General features: G+C 37.3%; 2 protein-coding genes across 2 annotated transcripts; both read left to right on the top strand.

Annotated features, from left to right (window-relative positions):
* Positions 1 to 1,709: 1,709 nt before the first annotated feature.
* On the top strand, positions 1,710 to 5,383 carry LOC114407404 (syntaxin-43-like). Its single transcript, XM_028370486.1, has 8 exons — positions 1,710 to 2,119; positions 2,293 to 2,569; positions 3,464 to 3,553; positions 3,856 to 3,933; positions 4,230 to 4,307; positions 4,388 to 4,453; positions 4,526 to 4,606; positions 4,752 to 5,383. The coding sequence occupies exons 1-8, from the start codon at positions 1,935 to 1,937 to the stop codon at positions 4,857 to 4,859; spliced, it is 963 nt and encodes a 320-aa protein (XP_028226287.1). The 5' UTR covers positions 1,710 to 1,934; the 3' UTR covers positions 4,860 to 5,383.
* A 904-nt stretch (positions 5,384 to 6,287) lies between these two features.
* Positions 6,288 to 10,937, top strand: LOC114407405 (cellulose synthase-like protein D5). Its single transcript, XM_028370487.1, has 3 exons — positions 6,288 to 7,339; positions 7,647 to 8,451; positions 8,765 to 10,937. The coding sequence occupies exons 1-3, from the start codon at positions 6,465 to 6,467 to the stop codon at positions 10,538 to 10,540; spliced, it is 3,456 nt and encodes a 1,151-aa protein (XP_028226288.1). The 5' UTR covers positions 6,288 to 6,464; the 3' UTR covers positions 10,541 to 10,937.
* Positions 10,938 to 21,317: the final 10,380 nt, after the last annotated feature.

Consider the following 21,317-nt stretch of genomic DNA (forward strand, 5'->3'; position numbering starts at 1 on the left):
ATTTTAAAATAAAGATATTTAATCCTTCAGATAAAATATATAATTTTGATCATTTCATCAAATTTACAAATCAGTAAGAAATTTACTTGATCTAATCTAAATTTAGTAATATGATACAAGATAATTTATTTAATCTTGATCCTAATCAATGTTAAACTCTTACCTGTCTTTTCAATTCAATAAAAAAGCCAACATTTCATAAAGCCAACATTTCATATTTTATAAAAATAGAAAACTAAATGTGTCAAGGGAACTAAAATTGTATTGTAGATGTTAAATAACAAAAGATTAAATGTTTTTACCTTAAAATAGGAGGTTTCAAATTAGGAATTTTGAAAAAAAAATTGCATTTAAAAAATTCTCATCTATAATCAAATCATTTGTGTATTGTTTTTTTTATTTAATTAAACTCCCCTTCACCCATTGATATGATGAGTTACTTTGAAAAATAAAATTAAAGAACATTTTTCATGAGTTAGTAATTATCTCAATTTAATGCATGTTCAGGAATTATTTTTAAATTTTATTTAAAAATAATTAAACTTTGTTTTAAAATAGGCTAAATTAAATTCCAGATACTTACTACTATTATCTTTCCAGATTATACTCACTATTCATTTTGTGAGAAAATACATAGCTTGTAATAACATATGAAGTTATCAACTGTGTTATTTGGTATTATGGATTTTTTTTTTGGGTACAAAGACATTATGAATGCTCGAAAACAACTGTAGTTGGGAGAGAAAAAAAAAGATTTTAGAAAGTAAATAAATAGCCGACCAAAAGCAACATTTTTTTTTTCATAAGTCACCTTGCAAAAACAAATTCATAAAATTATTCATTTTCTTTTAAATAGCAAGATCATACTTTTATTTGTAAGATTAAGAGTAAATATTTAACTGATAAAACCAGATTGTTCAGAATCGAACTAACTCAAGTGTTAAATAAAAAAAACACATAAAAATCGATAATCATTAGGTTTTTTTCTTTTTGATTTACAATTTGACACATAAAAATTAAATCAAATCAAATGATAAAAACTCTTAGAAATTCTTGTTGCAATTAGTATTTTGTTATTAATATCTATTTTTTAAGTTTTTATGGCGGCTAGTAAATATTATTATTATTATTTTATTATTTTTTACAGTTTAATTGTTGAAACTTAAAAATAAGTATTATGCATTGTTTTTATCTTTGTTTATTTATATTATTGATTGTTGAATTAGTTATTATTAAAGTTTTATATAATTGAATAACAAAGTTTTAAAACATTTTCTAATACTTAGTAGCATATTTTTTAAATTGTAAAAATCAAATTAAATCATAAAACATTTATTTAGTTTAATTAAAATTTCATAAATAATTTAAATTGAATCAAATTATAATTTTTTTCTAATAATTCAACCATATTTTTATAAATGCTGTTGAAGGTTATGCCACTAAATATGTTTTGGAATAAGCTAGTCATATATATATATATATATATATATATATATATATATATTCCAGCTAGTCTTATATTTTCATAAAAAAGAAAAGTCAAGCGACATAAATAAAACAAACTATGATAAGTAAAAAGAAGGTAGACATGTACCCGATGATTTGTAAAATAAGTTTATTTAGGCCAACCTCAACATAATCTAGTCTATGGAGTACGTGTATAAGGGTTAATTTATTATTTTTTTTGTTTATGAAAGTAATTTGCTACTGTTAAACATAGACGGAATTAGTAGTTGAAAGAGGTACTGAAAATGCAACTTAAAGAGTTCTAATCCGGAATTCGCGTGGAACATTCTTTCTTCTCGAGTAAGGTTTGGATGAGATTAATTTACAAATATGATTCTTAAGATTCCTAAACCCAAAAACTTGTACGATTCTGGGCGTTGGTAGTTTCCCAGGGAAAGAGAAAGAGTGGTTACCTGAAATTGAATTCAATGGCGACGAGAAATCGAACTCTAGAGTTCAGAAAACACAGAGACGCCGTGAAAAGCGTGCGCGCTCCTCTCTCCTCCTCAGCATCTAGTCCTGTCATCGAAATGGTTACAACTTCGCTTCTTCCTTCTAATCGATCCTCCTATGCTCCTCTAAGCACCCAGGAACATGCTCCATCCACTTCTAGGTTTTCCTTATCTCAATTCAATATTCCTTTCTGCGCTTTAATTTCATTTATATGCATAATAGCGATTGCCTAAGTGCCCTAAACTAACTTTTTGAACTTTGTTGGACTTGATGTTTAGTACCTTTAAAAATGTGAATTCTGAACTCAGCGCAATTGTCAATGTTTTGTGTTAGGGATGCGTTTACTGTGGGGTTGCCGCCATCTTGGGTGGATGATTCTGAAGAAATAGCTACAAATATACAACGTGCTAGGGTTAGAATTTCTGAGTTAACCAAAGCTCATGCGAAGGCTTTGATGCCTTCCTTTGGGGATGGCAAAGAGGATCAGCGTCATATTGAGACTCTCACCCAGGAAATTACTTCTCTCCTCAGAAAGTCTGAAGTGAGGCTCAAAAGACTTTCTGCCGCTGCTGGATCTTCTGAGGATTCTAATGTTAGAAAAAATGTTCAGGTAATTTTGTTATAAAAATGTTTTATACTATCAATATATCTTATGCTGTGCAAATTAATTTGTTTAGACTTTAACTTTTTTCAGTTGAGGTTGACTGTTTTTGACTTCTTGTTCTTAAGGTTGATATAGGTTCTTGCAAAATAATTTGTTCCAGTGCAAGATTGAAAGTAATAGGTAGGTTAGTGGAAATTCTTCAATCCAAATATCACTAACAAGCCTTATTGTTGAATTGTACCTTTAGCCTCCCCCATCCTTTTAAAGCCCAATCGCCTCTATTCTAATTTCTCCTTGTCTTTCATGTATTACTGAATGTAAGTTTATATCCTATCCTCATTTGGATTTTGTTGTTTAGGGGTGTGTTTGAGAGTTGGAAGGGAAAGGAATAGAAGGGAAAATGTAGGGTAAACCCTTATTTTTGTTTGGATGTTACTAATTCACAAGGCAAAAGAAATAGACGGATAGTTAAATTAAAAAGATTAGCAAATACAAATTTATTATCTCCCACCTGTATTCGTGAAGAAAAAAAATGTAAATTAACTTAATACTTTTTTGACCAACCTGTCCTCCAATTTAGGGGAACCCAGAAAACTAAGGGAGGGTTTATTAAAAATCCCCATTCCCTTCCTCCTTCTAGAATACCCCCAAACAAGAGAATGGCTAATCATAAGCCTTTCCCTTCCCTCTCTTTCCCTCTTATAATCCCTCATCCAAATATACCATTAGTTTCATTATAATGATTTTATGCCATTTCTTTTGAAAAGTGGTTTGTAAATAGACAAGAATTTACTTGCATCTTGGTTACTTGCTTCAAATTTTAGGCAATTTATGATATGCTATTTCTTGCTTTTATCTTGAGATTGGTATGACTGACTTTTTTGTATCTACTTTTGGCAGCGTTCCCATGCTACAGATCTTCAGAACCTGTCAATGGATCTCCGGCGAAAACAGTCAGCATATTTGAAACATTTGCAGCAGCAACAAGAGGTTGCAACTTTTCATGTGTAGCTAATTTTTCCCTTCCAAAATATTCCATATGCCTCCATTTTTGTTGGTCTGATTCTCTATTTTCTAACTCATCAATCTACTTTTCTAGACTCATCGTTTCTTGACTTTTTTTCCCTTCTATTTTTAACTCTCTTGGTATTCAAATGCTTGAACTTATGGTCATACTATCCTGATATCCAACCCACAAGTTTGTTGTGCGTGCAACAGTGGATCTACAGTTTTATTTTGTGTTATTATTTTTGTTGCTTCACTAATGTCTATATTTGGGTGTAATCATGCAGGGTTATGATGGGGTTGACTTGGAGATGAACTTTAATGGGAGCAAATTTGTATCCCATAATGATGAATTCAGTGATGTGGTATGCTTTTTTTGGCAACTAATTTCTCTGATTGGGCCATACTATTTGAAGAAACCTTATGCTGTGTGTTGAAATTATGGGGGATGTTGGTATTGAGGGAGGAAAAGGAGAGAATAAAACCTATTTACAGTGGTGGAATTTGTCTCTTAGGACAACTATTTCTATCCTTACAATGAAGCTGACAGTTTAAAAGGGGCATTAAATGCTATGAAATGTTTACTTACATTCTTTTTGTTCCTGGATGAAGTTTTATCCAGAGAAAGAGATAATGATATTTGGTATTTGATTAACTCCAGGGTTTTAGTGAAGAGCAAATGACCAAGCTAAAGAGAAGTGAGCAGTTCTCAGAGGAAAGGGAGAGAGAGATTGAACAGGCAATTTGAAGGCATTTTGGTTTTTGCTTGAACACAAATTACTTTCTGTACCTTGTCTGACTAACTGAAATTTGCTATAGGTTGTCAAATCAGTCCATGAACTTGCTCAAATCATGAAGGATCTCTCTGTCCTTGTGATAGACCAGGTGAATGCCCCACCCTTGTATAAGATAGATTTATAAAATGAAAGGTGACTAAGGAAGCTGGTATTCCTGCAGGGAACAATTGTGGATAGAATTGACTACAACATTCAGAGTGTTTCTACATCCGTTGAAGAGGGTCTTAAGCAGTTGCAAAAGGTTCTGTTTTCTCTCATGCTTCTTCTTACTTGCATAGAGACTTTGCTCAGTCTTTATGACTGCAAATTGGAGCACCTTTCTTGGAATTGTTTAGCTGTTGTTTAGCCTGTTATCATAATTTTAAACACGTACTTATGTACTACAGGCAGAGAGAATACAGAAAAAAGGAGGGATGGTTATGTGTGCATCAACGCTTGTTATAATGTGCTTTGTCATGCTAGTTCTCTTGATACTCAAGGAGATTCTCTTCTAGTCGTTACTGAGCACTTTACTGGCCGGCATCATGTTAATTCTTCCGTTCAATGATAATCATGATGCCGGTATCATTGGGGCACTATGATAATGCGTTTCAGGTTTGGGGATTTGTTTTTGAAGTGCCATGGGCTAAAATGATTGGCTCCTTATTGAGAGGCAAATTGGGGATGGCACTGGACAGCATCCCTTCGTGCTAACATTGCTATTAGTTTTAACAAATCCTGTAAGGAGGGATTTTCAGCAAGTTCATCTTCCAGTGGCCAATTTTTTTAGAAAAAAGGATAGTAGTGCTAGATAGAAAACAATTTCGTGTTCAAAGATAGATCCTGTATAAAGACGAAGCAGAAGGGCAACTTGTTGTACAATACATCCGAGAGTCATCAAACATGTTGATATTTTGTAAACTGTTTTTTTTTTTTCCTGTTTAGCACTTCTCAATTCACATGCTTTACGCTCATTTTATACCGTTGTTTATAATCCGCTTGGAAAAAAAAATCAAAATTGTATAGTGATTTTTATTCAGCCTTATTTTTAGCTAGCATTGGTGAGGTTTATCTTTTATCAGAGGATTTTACTGCAACAAAATTTTGATTTTGTTCATGGTGCAGTTTTTGTCCTTCCACCCTTGGTCCCACGTGCTTTGCAAATAGATCTGACCATAATTATATATTGATTTCAAAATTTAACAAGTATTATATGTTGGTGAAATTCAAATGGAAATGCTATTTGTACAATAAATTTATAAAGAGAGAAAAATTGAGGAGACACACAAAGTATTGTATAAATTGTTACACAAATAGCAAAAACTCAGATTCAAAATTTATTTGAACTAGAAATTAAATGACGATGGAATATGGAAGGGATGATTGAAATTGTTTTCTATCTTATATATTTAATTAAAGACACTTTCTCATTTTCTATACAATTGAAGACATTCACCGGCCTATTAACCAGATGAGTCACTTTTTAATAGTTTAAAAAAATATTAATTTATGATATTATTTAAATCATATAATTTTTATTTTATTTTAGAATAGAATAAAATAAAATTCATGATATTATTAATTAATAATTAATAATGTTTTTATAGGAAACATTAATACTATCTTATATCATTCATTACTCGTTAAAGTATGTGAAAAAGAATTTAGACATGAGTATAATGCGTTTCTTGGATTTTTATCACAAGAATTTTCTTTTATTTGATTAAAAATATTCCATTCAAATTTAAAATTTTCTGGCTCCACATTTTTTTTCTCTCCCTCAGCCGTCAAACGGAACCAGATCTACTAAAGAACGAAAGCAACTCCAACTTAAGTAAACCAGCGGTCCAGATCTATCATCTCCAGCTTTCAGTAAATCAACGGTCAAGATCTATCGACCGTTGCATTTAAGTCTGAAAATGTGAACGTTTCTTCACTTTCAAAATCGACCGTTGCTCCTTTCCGAGCTACTTCTACTTCTTCTTCCTAGTCACACTCACTTCAAATTTCCCTTCTTCCTTCAATTCACGTCCTCATGGACCATTGACGATTTTCGTTTTCTCATCACTCTTTCCTTAATCGTTCAGACCTTCTGATTCCGTTTTCTATTTTTTAGTAACATGGTGAATACGGCGTCGTCCCCTTCTTCCTCTCCGGTGACCATTACAGTGTCGTCCGGAGGACGACGCCGCAGCATGGGTCTAACCAGTCCTGTTCCACGCGCCTCCGTCTCCGCCAACAACCCCGCTTCCCCTCTCAGGGTTTCCGGCGGCCGCGGCGGCGGCGCGTCTAAAGACGGCGGCATCGAAGAAACCAACACCGAATACGTGTCGTACACAGTCCACATCCCTCCGACGCCGGACCGCAGGCCGCTGACAGCCTCGGAGGACGGTGGAAAGAACAGCACGAGCTTCATCTCCGGCACGATCTTCACAGGAGGGTACAACTCCGTGACGCGCGGCCACGTCATGGAGTGCTCGATGGACAGCGATGCGCAGGCGAAAACGACATCGTTGACGGTTTGCGGAATGATGGGCTGTGACGAGGAAGCGATGAAAGGAAGGCTGTGTGGTGGTGGACCGTGCGAGTGCGGGTTCAAGATCTGCAGAGAGTGTTACTCGGAGTGTGGAGGGAAGTGCCCTGGCTGCAAAGCGCCTTATAAGTATGTGAGCGATGATGATGAGGAAGAAGAAGACGACGTTGAGGGGTCTGAGGGTGAGGATCAGCCTCTGCCTTTGCCTTCGATGGCTGAGTTTAAGTTGGATAAGAGGCTTTCTGTTGTGAAATCGTTCAAGACGCAGAACCATCCTCCTGATTTTGACCACACGAGGTGGCTATTTGAGACCAAGGGGACCTATGGCTATGGAAACGCTGTGTGGCCTAAAGATGGGTGTGGTGCTAATGGGTTTGAACCCCCTCCGGAGTTTGGAGAGAAGGCGAGGAGACCCTTGACTAGGAAGGTTGGAGTTTCAGCTGCTATTATCAGTCCTTATAGGTCTGTCACTTCAAATCTAAAACCTTTTCACCTTTTCTTTTCTGCATTCTTTCTTACTTTTTTTAACATTTTAAATTGCTGTAACATTTTTGTTGTGATCATTCATATTGTGGATAAATGTGGCCGATGTGGTCAAAATTGTTGTCAAATTGTTTTTTAGATGGGTTTGGAATTGGGATCAATTTTTGACTATATGTTTAAGAGACATAGTTATCTGTTTAAAATCTTGATTCTTTCACATGGTTTTATATGTCTATTTTGGTAGATGCATAAACTAGTCTCTAATAATTCTAATTCTTTTGTTCAGGTTGCTTATTCTGCTGCGTCTTGTTGCCTTGGGTTTATTTCTTACGTGGAGGGTTAGACACCCCAACCATGAAGCGATTTGGCTGTGGGCTATGTCCATAACTTGCGAGCTATGGTTTGCATTTTCTTGGATTCTTGATCAGCTTCCTAAGCTCTGTCCAGTGAACAGAGTCACTGATCTCTCTGTTCTGAAAGAGCGGTTTGAGTCTCCGAACCTGCGAAACCCGAAAGGGAGGTCTGATCTACCAGGAATTGACGTGTTTGTTTCCACAGCAGACCCTGAAAAGGAACCTCCTCTTGTAACCGCCAACACCATTCTCTCGATCCTTGCAGTTGATTATCCAGTGGAGAAGGTTGCGTGTTACTTGTCTGATGATGGTGGAGCTCTGTTGACATTTGAAGCTCTTGCTGAGACTGCTAGCTTTGCTAGAATTTGGGTTCCTTTCTGTCGGAAGCATCACATAGAGCCGCGAAATCCTGAAACGTATTTTGGGCAGAAGCGTGATTTTCTCAAGAACAAGGTCCGGTTGGACTTTGTGAGAGAGAGGAGAAGGGTGAAGAGGGAATATGATGAGTTCAAAGTGAGGATAAACTCATTGCCTGAATCCATAAGGAGAAGGTCTGATGCTTACAATGCTCACGAGGAGTTGCGAGCTAAGAAGAAACAGATGGAAGCAGGTTCCAATGTCTCTGAACCTATTAAGGTTCCTAAAGCTACATGGATGTCCGATGGTTCTCATTGGCCAGGAACTTGGGCATCGGGTGATCAAGACCACTCAAGAGGGGACCATGCTGGTATAATTCAGGTAACTTCTTCAATACTTCTCCATGTTGTGTGTATGGGTGTAACAATATAAAAGGTTTAAAGATGTGTTTAGGCATATAAAATATCATGATCATGATTTTAGTTCATATGTTTAATAAATGACTTGGTTTTAGTTTCTCACTAACACATTTGTCAATGATGCGTGAGACTAAACTCAAACGAATAAGATTATTAAAACTTGTGACATTTTTACGGAACAAAAACATATTTAGTTTAACCTTGGATTTTAACTTTGTGCTATCTTGAATCGTAGATAGGACACTAACACTGAGTTTTTCATGATGTTTGTGCAGGCAATGTTAGCTCCACCAAATGCAGAACCAGAATTTGGTGCAGAAGCTGATGGGGATAACTTGATTGACACAACAGATGTTGATATTAGGCTTCCCATGCTTGTTTATGTGTCTCGTGAGAAGAGGCCAGGATATGATCACAACAAGAAAGCAGGAGCAATGAATGCTCTTGTTCGGACCAGTGCCATCATGTCCAATGGACCATTCATTCTGAATCTTGACTGTGATCACTACATCTACAACTCCTTGGCTATGAGAGAAGGTATGTGCTTTATGCTTGACAGGGGTGGTGATAGGATATGCTACGTTCAGTTCCCTCAAAGATTTGAGGGCATCGACCCCAGTGACAGATATGCAAACCACAACACAGTGTTCTTTGATGTGAGCATGAGAGCTCTTGATGGCTTACAAGGCCCCATGTACGTGGGAACGGGTTGCATATTCCGAAGAACAGCTCTTTATGGATTTAGTCCTCCAAGAGCCACAGAACACCATGGCTGGTTAGGCAGGAGGAAAATCAAGTTGTTTTTGAGAAAGCCAAAGGTGTCAAAAAAGGAAGAGGATGAAATTTGTGTGCCAATAAATGGTGGTTACAATGACGATGATGCAGACATAGAGTCCTTGCTTCTTCCCAGAAGGTTCGGGAACTCTACTTCTCTTGCTGCATCCATTCCTGTGGCGGAATACCAGGGAAGGTTGCTTCAAGATTTGCAAGGAAAGGGAACACAAGGAAGGCCAGCAGGTTCTCTTGCCGTGCCTCGCGAGCCATTGGATGCAGCCACTGTTGCTGAGGCAATAAGTGTGATATCTTGTTTCTACGAGGATAAAACTGAATGGGGCAAACGAGTGGGGTGGATATATGGTTCAGTTACAGAAGATGTGGTCACTGGTTACAGAATGCACAATAGAGGGTGGAGATCAGTGTACTGTGTGACCCAAAGGGATGCTTTCAGAGGAACAGCTCCAATCAACTTGACAGATAGGCTCCACCAAGTGCTTCGATGGGCAACAGGTTCTGTTGAGATTTTCTTGTCAAGGAACAATGCATTGTTGGCAAGTCCTAGAATGAAGTTCCTGCAGAGGGTGGCATATTTCAACGTGGGAATGTACCCTTTCACTTCAATCTTTCTGATTGTCTATTGCTTTCTACCAGCAGTGTCCCTATTTTCGGGGCAGTTTATAGTCCAGTCCCTTAGTGCAACCTTTCTAGTCTTCTTGCTTGGCATCACAATCACACTGTGCTTGCTTGCACTCCTCGAGATCAAGTGGTCAGGAATCACTCTACATGATTGGTGGCGAAATGAGCAGTTCTGGTTGATTGGTGGAACAAGTGCACACCCTGCTGCTGTTTTACAAGGGTTGTTGAAGGTCATAGCAGGAGTGGACATATCATTCACTTTGACCTCAAAGTCAGCCACCCCAGAAGATGGAGATGATGAGTTTGCTGATCTTTATGAGGTGAAGTGGAGCTTTTTAATGGTCCCTCCAATCACTATTATGATGGTGAATTCCATTGCTATTGCTGTGGGGGTAGCCAGGACTTTGTACAGTCCATTTCCACAATGGAGCAGACTAGTAGGAGGGGTGTTTTTCAGCTTCTGGGTTTTGTGCCATCTTTACCCCTTTGCAAAGGGCCTCATGGGAAGGAGAGGGAAGGTTCCTACCATCATCTATGTTTGGTCTGGATTGCTCTCCATTATTATCTCTTTGCTTTGGGTGTACATAAACCCTCCTTCAGGAAGAACACAAGATTACATGAATTTCCAATTCCCTTGAGTTTGAGGGTAGATAGATGAAGTTCCTCTGCTTCATCATCTATGTTTGGTCTGGATTGCTCTCCATTATTATCTCTTTGCTTTGGGTCTGGATTACTCTGCTTCATCATCTCGTAGTAATAGTAGTACTGTGCCTTTGTTGTGCTAGATTACATTCAATTGTGATTATATCTTACTTTCTGTTATGTGTGGGCCACACTCTCAATATGTGTCCGAGAAAAACAAGTAGGTATCTGTTAACTTTTTTTGTTAATATCTCATAATGACTGAGATATTAACTCAATCATTGTAGTTATCAGTTCAATTTTACTGTTAACATCTCAAATGACTGAGATGTGCCCGAGCAATCATTTGTGTCAATCATTCAGGATAAAGTCATGTAATCATTTTCCCTAGTATTTTCACTGAGACGCATGGTAGTAGTATAGGATAATGATTATACCAAATTATTAACCAGAAAGTATATTAATTAGAATTAAACTGACAAAAAACTGAAAACGTTGAGGAAAATAGTCAGAAAAGTTTCATAAGCTAAAAGCTTTCCAAAACTAGCAGTATAAGCTTTTATAAATCATCAAATTGAATTTATTTATAATAAATCCCTTTTCTTAAAAATCATGACAATAATTTTAAAATGTTATATTATAAAAGAGTGGTGACATTACAAAATAATTAGAAAAAGTGATATTCTAAATTTCATAATGCCGAAGAAAATAAATGTATTATCTAGTATCTAGCTTCCCACAGTAAATTGACAATATTGTTGTGGATATTTTTTTATGTTACTAGATTTCTCCTTCCAGGTTTTTTTTTTTTTTTTTTTTTGCATTACCATTAATATTTATAAGTTCATCTTTAGATACGCTAAAATAAATAATGTGAATTTGTGAATTTGTTATGGTTAAAATAAATAATATAATAATAAAAAAATAAAACTTATGTAATAAAGCATAAAAAGTAAGTTTAATATATATTTTAAGAATAAAAAGATATTCACAATAAATTAGAAGTTAAAACACTAATTGAAATAAGATCTCACAAAATGCTACAGATAACATTTTTTTTAACCAAACATTACTAATTTGATCAATTAAGTTTTTCATCTAGGAAAATAGAACTAGAAGTTAGTTTAAAATGTTGAGAAACATACTCTAAGATTAAAAGTTAAGGTTAGTTGTGTAAAAAAGAGAGTCAAGGTTAGTAATTTTATAAAATCATTATAATTTCAGCTGAATTTAGCATTTAAGATAAAATCATTTAAATGAGAAATTTGATCAAGAAAGTGGTTTGTTAACAAAGAAATTTAATCGTGGCCACAAAAGAGACAAGATACGGTTTGAAAAATTATTATAATGTTTATCGAAATTTATTCTCAAGCAAGGCTGCTCGCATAAGAACAAGATACCATGGACGCTTACCAAATTAGAATTTTGATGAGTATTATTTTTTTCTTTTCGTGCTTAGTATGCAATGATTGATGTAGTCTTTTTGACGCCTAATTGGTACAAAGACCTGTTGTTCACTGGCCAAGACAAAATGTTCATCATCTCTAGTGCTGAAATTGTGTTCTCACTGTCACATAAATATCTCCCTATGATATGACTGGTGAACAATGGGGAATGGAAGTCAATACCGTAACCGTATGCATCCTAAGGAGATAGTGACCAATTTATCAAAATTCTAGGCCTCCATTCAGTGAAAACACTTGGCAGTTTCACCGCACTAAGCTAGTTTTATTTACCTTCAACCCCGTTTACAACAAATGCATGAAAATAACTGATCCCAAGTTCATCAACATGAACCCACAAAAAATTTGGTGAGAAACAACTTTTTTTAGCGTATATAAATACATCAAGTTCTTTTTTAAGGAGTTTTTTTTTTTCATGCATATGAGACCATTCCATAAGTCAAGAAATGTGAATAAAATCAGAAAATAAGACCTTGAATAAAGTCATTTAGAAATCCATATTTGGTAGTGTTAGCCCATATTTTCGACGAGCTAAAATATGCTCTAAGTATGCATTAGATGTCGTCTCGAGTTTCGAAGCGTATTACAGAGCAAGAGTCTGGTCAGGACCTGCTCGAATCGAAAAGAGAGGAGAGTCTTTAAGAAGGAATTCCCAGGTTCAAAGAAGTATTTACGAAGTACAAAGCTAAGACAAGAAAGAGGACTTCGAGCCATTGGGCAATTCGAACTGGTGTATGGACGAGTCGAAGTCGAGGCAGCAAGAGTTCTGGACTTAGCGTAATTTCTGAACAAATCTTCACCAAATCAGTTCGATTTCGAGTAATGTGGATAACCGTTCTAGGGAGCAGTTATGTGTGCATGCAAGGTGTACGTAGCAGGACACTTGGCATTAGGATAGCGTTCGACCGTTAGGGCAGTTTATTTTCGAAAATCTATATATAGCAGTTTTTAGTTAGATTTCGTGGTCACAAATCGTTTATACAAATCCTTATACACTCAAAGTACCCAGCGCAGAGAGAAACGAGTACACAAGGAGAATGTATGTTTGTGAACCATTTTAAGTTTCTGTAAACTTTACATTTCAAATGCAGTGCAATTTACGTTTCATTTTATAATTCCTGCCTTTTAAATGGTTCATTCGATTGAATGAACTCGCTGAGCCTTTAAATTCTGCAATTTTCCTTTCCCTTGTTAATTTACTTCCAGTTTTTCGATTCTTGCAAAGAAATTTTACTTTCTGCAAACCTCAAAATCACCAAGTGTTCGTTGCAACGATGAACATCAAAAACTTGACATTTTATGCAAATACACACAAATGGCATGCTCCTGAGATTCACTAGTTGGTCTCGCAAGCAATTAACTTAGACTAGCGGTTGTTTACCAAATTCCAGTGTAAACAAATTGGCACGCCCAGTGGGACCGGTCAATTGTGTGTTTTGGTTTTAAATTATTAAAGTTTTGTTTTGTGTAGTTGGTTTATTGCCTTCTTAATTGTTTTGATTTTGTATGCATTTAAGAAGTGGGAAATCTGTTCCACACTTAACAGAATTCAAAACTCGTACAAGGATGGCTAGACCACCCCCAAGTAATCGAAACAATGATCTTCCAAATATGGAGGGGCAACCAACGCAAACATCTGTCAGTAATGCCAATATAAATTCTGGCATAGGGGCAATTCCTGACCAAACTGTTGGCACGATAAGTTCGACCGCTTCGACGGTTATGAATCAGACAGGGGTAACTTCTCCCATGACCAACATGACGTTGGCAAGTTCGACCACGTCAGCGTCTGCTTTTGCCCCATGGAATAACCCTAGTTTAGGGAATCCCAGTGGAAGTCCCTTTCGACCGCCTCAAAACCTTCTATATGGCATGCCTACATCTTTGATGGCAGGGTTGCAAAATTCTCAACCAAATATAGAGAATCTTAATATGTCCTCTCCATCAGGATCTGTAGCGGGTAATCAAGGTAGGGTAATTCCTCAACATTTAACCAATACATCCGTTTTGTCACTTAGACAACAAATGGATGAAAGTAACCATGATATGGTTAACATGTTAACACAACAAATAGGAACTGTTATTAACCCCTTAATTCAAAATACAAATGACAGTTACCAAATGTTAACAAATCAAATAAGTCGAATTGCTGACTTTTTCGGGGCACCGCCCATACAACAACCACCAATTCGACAGATCCAAATACAGGCGCCTGTCCAAGAGATACAGATGCCTAACAATCCAGGGATGCAAATGGCTCAAGCACCACAACCATTGGCACGCATAGAGCCACCAGCCCAACAGGTCGAACCAAACCCTGGTGTAGTATTGGTAAATAGGAACCAAAATGCTGATGAAGTAATAGGGAATATTCAACAAAACCGTTTCGATAGGCAGAATAACCTGGCCCAAATGGTCGAAACGATTTTGGTACAAAATGGTTTGAACTTAGGCTTACACAGGCCTAATTTTGTGTCTCCATTATCTGAGTATGTGTTACAGACAGAATTACCAAGGGGTGTGAAAATCCCTAAGTTTACTAAATTTGCAGGAGAGACAAATGAGTCCACTGTCGAACACATTGCTAGATATTTGGTCGAGGCAGGGGATTTGGCTAATAATGAAAATTTAAGAATGAAGTTTTTCCCTAGTTCCTTGACTAAAAATGCTTTTACATGGTTTACAACCCTTCCTCCTCATTCCATACATAATTGGAACCAATTGGAAAGGATTTTCCATGAGCAATTTTATATGGGACAGTCTAAGATCAGCCTTAAAGAGTTAGCCAGCGTTCGACGCAAGGCACTTGAATCAATTGATGATTATTTGAACAGATTCAGACTCTTAAAGGCAAGGTGTTTCACCCAAGTCCCTGAACATGAATTAGTCGAAATGGCTGCTGGTGGCCTAGACTATTCGATTAGAAAGAAATTAGATACCCAGTATTTAAGGGATATGGCTCAATTGGCTGATAGAGTTCGACAACTCGAACGATTGAAGGCCGAAAAGGCTAGAAATTCTAAATTCCACAAGAAGGAAAAGGTTGCATATGTCGAAACCAATGACAGTGACCAGGAGTTCGATATTATTGATGAAGATATCGAAGACAGTGAGGTTGATTTAGCAGAATTAAAACCTGGACCTCCTTATGTTTGTAAACTCCTAAGACCTTCCAATGGAAAAAACCCTGTTGAACCTAAAAATGATAGATTTGTGTCTAAAACTTATACATTTGACATAACTAAATGTGATGAAATATTTGATTTATTAGTCACAGATGGCCAGATTGTTGTTCCTAAGGGTTTGAAAGTACCCCCAATCGAACAACAGAAGAAAAGGGGTTATTGTAAATTTCATAATTTCCTTGGCCATAAAACCTCACGTTGTGTTCTTTTCAGGGATTTGGTTCAAAAGGCACTTGACGAAGGGAGGCTAAAATTTGATGAGAAACCAAAGGTTGTTCAGGCAAATGCTGAAACATCCAAAGCTGCTGAAACTCTCTATGCGGAGCCCCAAGAAATAATGATGGTGGAAACAATGGAGGTGTCCCATGTGCAAGTTCAGGACATATCTGAAGAGGATTACAACGAACAAATGAAGGTTGTGTATCCTCAGGCTGAGGAGGAGTTAATTGATTTCTTGAACAGATGCAAACTCGAAAACAAGATTGTGATGCTTTGCCCTCGCTGCAGTGCAGTATGTGATAAGGAGGCTACTGAGGGCCTCAAGAAATACCAAGTTGTTAACAAGGGGGCAAAGCAGAACCAACGTTTCGATAAAGGCAAAAGAGTTATGGTGCAGTCGAATACTAATCAGAGGTCTGGTCGAAGGAATACTTTCGTTCCTCCTGGTTCAGTTCCGGTCGAAAAATGGATGCACCAGGGACTCATAAGGTTCAACAAAGGGACCATGGAAGTAGGTGGTTCAAGTGGAACAAAGCAAATTGGCCCACAGGAGGCCAATAGGTACTCTTATAGGAACAATTACAAAGGAAAGAATCCTATGACGAGGACCCAATGGCGCAGGTTCCAGCGTCAGAAGAAATTGGCTCAACAGAATCTGCAAACGGGCCAGTATAAAGAAGTATCTAGGAGGCCAGTAAAGGAGAGACTCCTGCCTCCAGTGGATGAAGATAAGATGGAGGATGAGGATCTACTCGATTCTGAACCAGATTTTGATGTCATCTGTGTGGTATCTATTTTGCCATCTGAATATGATGTCCAATCTGAAGTTACTGAGATCGAAAGTGAGTTCGATCATTTTGATATGGCTGACCCAAAGCCAGTATGTTACTATGTTATGAATAATGGCTGTGTGGAAGAGCAATTAGCTTATTTCGAAAAGCCAGATTTTCAGATGAAAAGTCATCTCAAACCTCTTTTCATCAGAGCAAAAGTTGAGAATGTTGGAATCAACAAAGTGCTCATTGATGGAGGAGCGGCTGTCAATTTAATGCCTCGATCTATGCTCTACAAGATCGGGAAACATGACACTGATCTATCTGCCCACAACATTGTGCTTTCGAATTATGAAGGTAAAACTGGCTATTCTTTGGGAGCCATTCAAGTAGATGTTGCTGTAGGCAGTATAGTTCGACCAACTCTATTCCTGGTGATTCAGTCCAAGGCTAATTTTAACTTGCTATTAGGAAGGGAATGGATCCATGGAGTTGGGGCTGTGCCATCTACCCTTCACCAGAAACTCATTATCTGGAGGGAGGATGAGATTGTTGAAAATATAGAGGCGGATCAAAGCTTCTATAAGTCAGAGGTCGATAGTGTTACTGCACAAACCTTTGACAAAAAGTTGGCTAACATAGCACCTTGTGGTGACAAGGAGGCTGTTGTCGAATCAAGTGACAATGTTATCCACTCTGTCAAACTCCATCCTACCTATGGGTTTATATGGGAGAGGGAGGAAATTGATGCTGTTCCCTCTGAAGATGGAGTCATTCCACCAACTGGGTGGAATATATATGAAGATTAATATGGCTCAGGCCACTGCATGGGCCAGAATTACGGCTTATATGGCCGAAAATAGACTAAATACGGCCTTTGAGGCTGAATCTCAACAAAATATGGCAGTTGAAGCCAAGATCGAAGATCATGAAAACAAAGAAACAAAGGATCGAAGACTGGATTGTATTTATGACGATGAGCCGCTGGGGTTCGAGAAAAATCCCGTAAGTGAGGTGCCAAAGATGCAGGCTCAAGATCCTTTGGAGGAAATCGACATTGGAGATGGCTCGATGAAAAGGCCAACATATATCAGTGCCAATATCACTTCAAGTCTAAAAGGAAAGCTGGTGCCTCTTCTTAAAGAATTTAAAGACTGTTTTGCTTGGGATTACCACGAAATGCCTGGGTTAAGCAGAGAAATGGTCGAAATGAAATTACCGATTAAGGAAGGGAAAAGACCAGTAAAACAACTACCAAGAAGATTTGCACCAGAAATCATGTCCAAAATTAAGGAAGAGATCGAAAGGCTGCTGAGGTGTAAATTCATCAGATCTGCCAGGTATGTCGAATGGTTAGCAAATATAGTCCCTGTCATTAAAAAGAATGGAACTCTTAGAGTATGCATAGATTTTAGGGATTTAAATAATGCTACACCTAAAGATGAGTATGCTATGCCAATAGCGGAAATGTTGGTAGATTCGGCAGCTGGCTTCGAATTTTTAAGCATGTTAGATGGTTATTCTGGTTATAACCAAATATTTATTGCTGAAAGTGATGTGTCGAAAACAGCATTTCGATGCCCTGGTGCTTTAGGCACTTATGAATGGGTGGTTATGCCCTTTGGGTTGAAAAATGCTGGGGCCACTTATCAAAGGGCCATGAATTCCATGTTTCATGATTTTATTGACACATTTATGCAAATTTATATTGATGATATAATCATCAAATCCTCCTCAGAAGATAGCCATTTGGATTATCTTAGGCAATCTTTCGAACGAATGAGGAAACATGGATTAAAAATGAATCCATTAAAGTGTGCTTTTTGTGTGCGTGCAGGAGATTTCCTGGGATTTGTGGTGCATAAAAAAGGCATTGAGATAAATCAAAACAAGACAAAGGCTATTCTTGAGACGAAGCCTCCTTCGACCAAAAAACAGCTTCAGTCTTTACTAGGAAAAATCAACTTCTTGAGGCGATTCATTTCGAATCTAAGTGGCAAAGCTCAAATTTTTTCGCCATTACTTCGACTCAAGAAAGATGAACCATTCAAATGGAATGAAGAGCATCAAAAGGCTTTCGATGAAATTAAAGAATATCTGATCAAGCCTCCTGTGTTAATGCCTCCTAGTCGAAACAAGACTATGAAGTTGTATATTGCTGCGTCTGACAAGACCATTGGTAGCATGTTGGCTCAGGAAGATGATGATGGCATAGAACATGCAATTTATTATCTTAGTCGTGTACTAAATGATGCAGAAACTAGATATACTGTCATAGAAAAACTCTGTCTTTGTCTGTATTTCTCTTGTGCAAAACTTAAGCAATATATAAAGCCTGTTGATGTTCATGTGTATTCTCATTATGATATTATTAAGCACATGTTGTCAAAACCTATTTTACACAGTAGAATTGGAAAATGGGCTTTAGCATTAACAGAATATTCTTTAACGTACAAGCCTTTGAAATCTGTTAAGGGTCAAATTGTGGCTGATTTTATTGTAGATCACTCACTGATCGAAATGCCGCAAGACTATGTGGATACAGAGCCTTGGATTTTGTATTTCGATGGTTCGAAACACAAACATGGAACTGGAATTGGAGTTTTAATAATATCCCCCAATAAAGTTCCAACTAAATTTAAATATAAAATCAAAGGGCTTTGTTCTAATAATGAGGCTGAGTATGAGGCTTTAATTACAGGCCTAGAAATTTTAATTAGCCTGGGGGCAAGAAATGTTAACATAAGGGGTGATTCAGAATTAGTAGTGAAGCAATTAACACAAGAATACAAATGTGTCAATGAACACTTAGCAAAATATTTTGTTATGGCCAGTTCTCTTCTGAATCATTTCGATTACATTAACATTGAGCATATACCTCGACTAGAAAACCAAGAAGCAAATGATTTAGCCCAAGTAGCTTCAGGGTACAAAATGTCGAAGGAAAAGTTAACTCAGTTGATCGAAATAAAAGATAAACTGGAATTACTAGAGCCATTAAGCACTAAATTGCCAATGCCAAAACTTGTGGGGGCAAATACACCACAAAATAATGGAGATGAAAGCATGAATGATCTCCAGGAAAAAATTCAAATTTTGGCCATTGACAATATATTAGATAATGATTGGAGAAAGTCCATTGTTGAATACTTGGAAAATCCAATAGGTAATGTGGCTCGAAAGATTAAATATAGGGCTTTAAATTACGTGATTGTGGGAAATGATTTGTTTAAAAAGACTGCAGAAGGAGTGTTGCTGAAATGTTTAAGTGAATCAGAAGCATACTTGGCAGTTTCCCATGTTCACAGTGGGGCTTGTGGATCACATCAAGCAGGCCATAAAATGAAATGGCTTTTATTTCGACAAGGTTTGTATTGGCCTTCGATGTTAAAAGACTGTATAGAATTTGCTAAAGGCTGTCAGGAATGCCAAAAGCATGCAGGAATACAGCATGTACCTGCTAGTGAGTTACACTCCATAATCAAACCTTGGCCTTTCAGAGGATGGGCTTTGGACCTAATTGGTGAAATCAAGCCTGCCTCTTCGAAGAACCAGCGTTATATTATAGTTGGTATCGATTACTTTACAAAATGGATCGAAGCAGTCCCTTTGCCAAATGTTGATCAGGAAGCAGTAATTAGTTTCATTCAAAATTATATTATTTATAGGTTTGGTGTTCCCGAAACAATTACCACTGATCAAGGTTCAGTTTTTATGGGACGAAAAATGAAAGAATTTGCCCAAAAAATTGGCTTTCGATTATTAACCTCAACACCATATTACGCGCAAGCAAATGGTCAGGTCGAAGCAGCCAATAAGATTATAATTAACTTAATTAAAAAACACATTGCCCAAAAGCCAAGAAATTGGAATAAAACGTTAGATCAAGTTTTATGGGCATGTAGAAATTCTCCTAAGGAATCAACTAATACTACCCCATTTCGACTGACTTATGGGCACGATGCTGTACTTCCGGTCGAAATACATTTGCAATCAGCCAGGGTACAAAAACAAATGGACATTCCAATCGACCATTATTGGAAAATGATGTCAGATGAGTTAGTTGATTTAGATGAGGAGAGATTAAGAGCATTAGAAGTTTTGACTAAACAAAAAGAAAGAGTTGCTAAAGCTTATAATAAGAAAGTGAAGTCAAAAACTTTTAATGTTGGAGATTTAGTTTGGAAGGTTATCCTGCCCATGGATAGTAAGGATCGAGTCTTGGGCAAATGGTCCCCAAATTGGGAAGGACCGTTTAAAATAATTCAGATTTATTCGAATGGTGCTTATGAGTTAGAGGAGCTAACCCCTCAGAAACGTACTTTGAGCATAAATGGTAAGTATTTGAAAAAATATAAACCAACACTGCTCGAAGTTAAAATAAGCATAGAATAAGAGGAATATGGGAAACAAAAATGGCGATAACAGAAATTGCCACGAAAGGGCATGTGTCAATATTACATCGAAAAGTAGAATCGAAACACAGAATTCGAAATAAAGAAAATTATAAATTCTACTAATGCATGACCAAGTCTTCATATAGTTTCTTCAAGGTGGCCATCTCTTTAGTTAAGACCTGGTCAGTACTCTCCATAACTCTCGCCTCATCTGCTACAGCTTGAGATGCGCTAAAGGCCTTCAAGCCTTCCCTCCCTTTTTCAGCAACCAGTTTCTGAATCGAGTTAGCGTCCTTCTCCTGGAGTTCTTTGCGTTTGGCCTGCTCTGTTACAATTTTCTGCCTTAGATCATCGACCTGAGACAGTAAATTCGTAATAGTTGCCTCCCAGGAGGAAATGTTATCATCACAGGCTTTGACGTCAGAAGACCTTTCTTTTGCCTCTTTGGTGAGACGTTCGACTTCTTGTTGAGCAGCTCGGGCTTTCTCGAGCAGAAGGATATGTGCCTGTTTCTGGGCATCCAGTCTGGCGTCATTTTCGCGTTTTTTCTGCACGGCACTTGCAAACTGGTCGATGATGGCCTCGATTTGAATAACTTTGCCTAGAATCTCATCAGAGGTAAGGGGGTTGTGCAATTTCTTCAAAAAATTCAGGTGTCCAAAAGCAGCAGAGGGGTTCTCTTCAATGGATTTAAGTACGTCTGCCCGTGCGTATTCCATTGATAACTTCAAAAGCA

The sequence above is a fragment of the Glycine soja genome, chromosome 3, assembly GCF_004193775.1.
Source record: "Glycine soja cultivar W05 chromosome 3, ASM419377v2, whole genome shotgun sequence".
Classification (NCBI taxonomy): domain Eukaryota; kingdom Viridiplantae; phylum Streptophyta; class Magnoliopsida; order Fabales; family Fabaceae; genus Glycine; species Glycine soja.

Coding starts and splice junctions, on each gene's coding strand:
- LOC114407404 (XM_028370486.1), top strand. CDS start 1,935: ATGGCGACGAGAAATCGAACTCTAGAGTTCAGAAAACACAGAGACGCC. Junction 3,554..3,855: donor ATTTGCAGCAGCAACAAGAG/GTTGCAACTTTT, acceptor GTAATCATGCAG/GGTTATGATGGGGTTGACTT. Junction 4,308..4,387: donor GGGAGAGAGAGATTGAACAG/GCAATTTGAAGG, acceptor AATTTGCTATAG/GTTGTCAAATCAGTCCATGA.
- LOC114407405 (XM_028370487.1), top strand. CDS start 6,465: ATGGTGAATACGGCGTCGTCCCCTTCTTCCTCTCCGGTGACCATTACA. Junction 7,340..7,646: donor GCTATTATCAGTCCTTATAG/GTCTGTCACTTC, acceptor TCTTTTGTTCAG/GTTGCTTATTCTGCTGCGTC. Junction 8,452..8,764: donor ACCATGCTGGTATAATTCAG/GTAACTTCTTCA, acceptor ATGTTTGTGCAG/GCAATGTTAGCTCCACCAAA.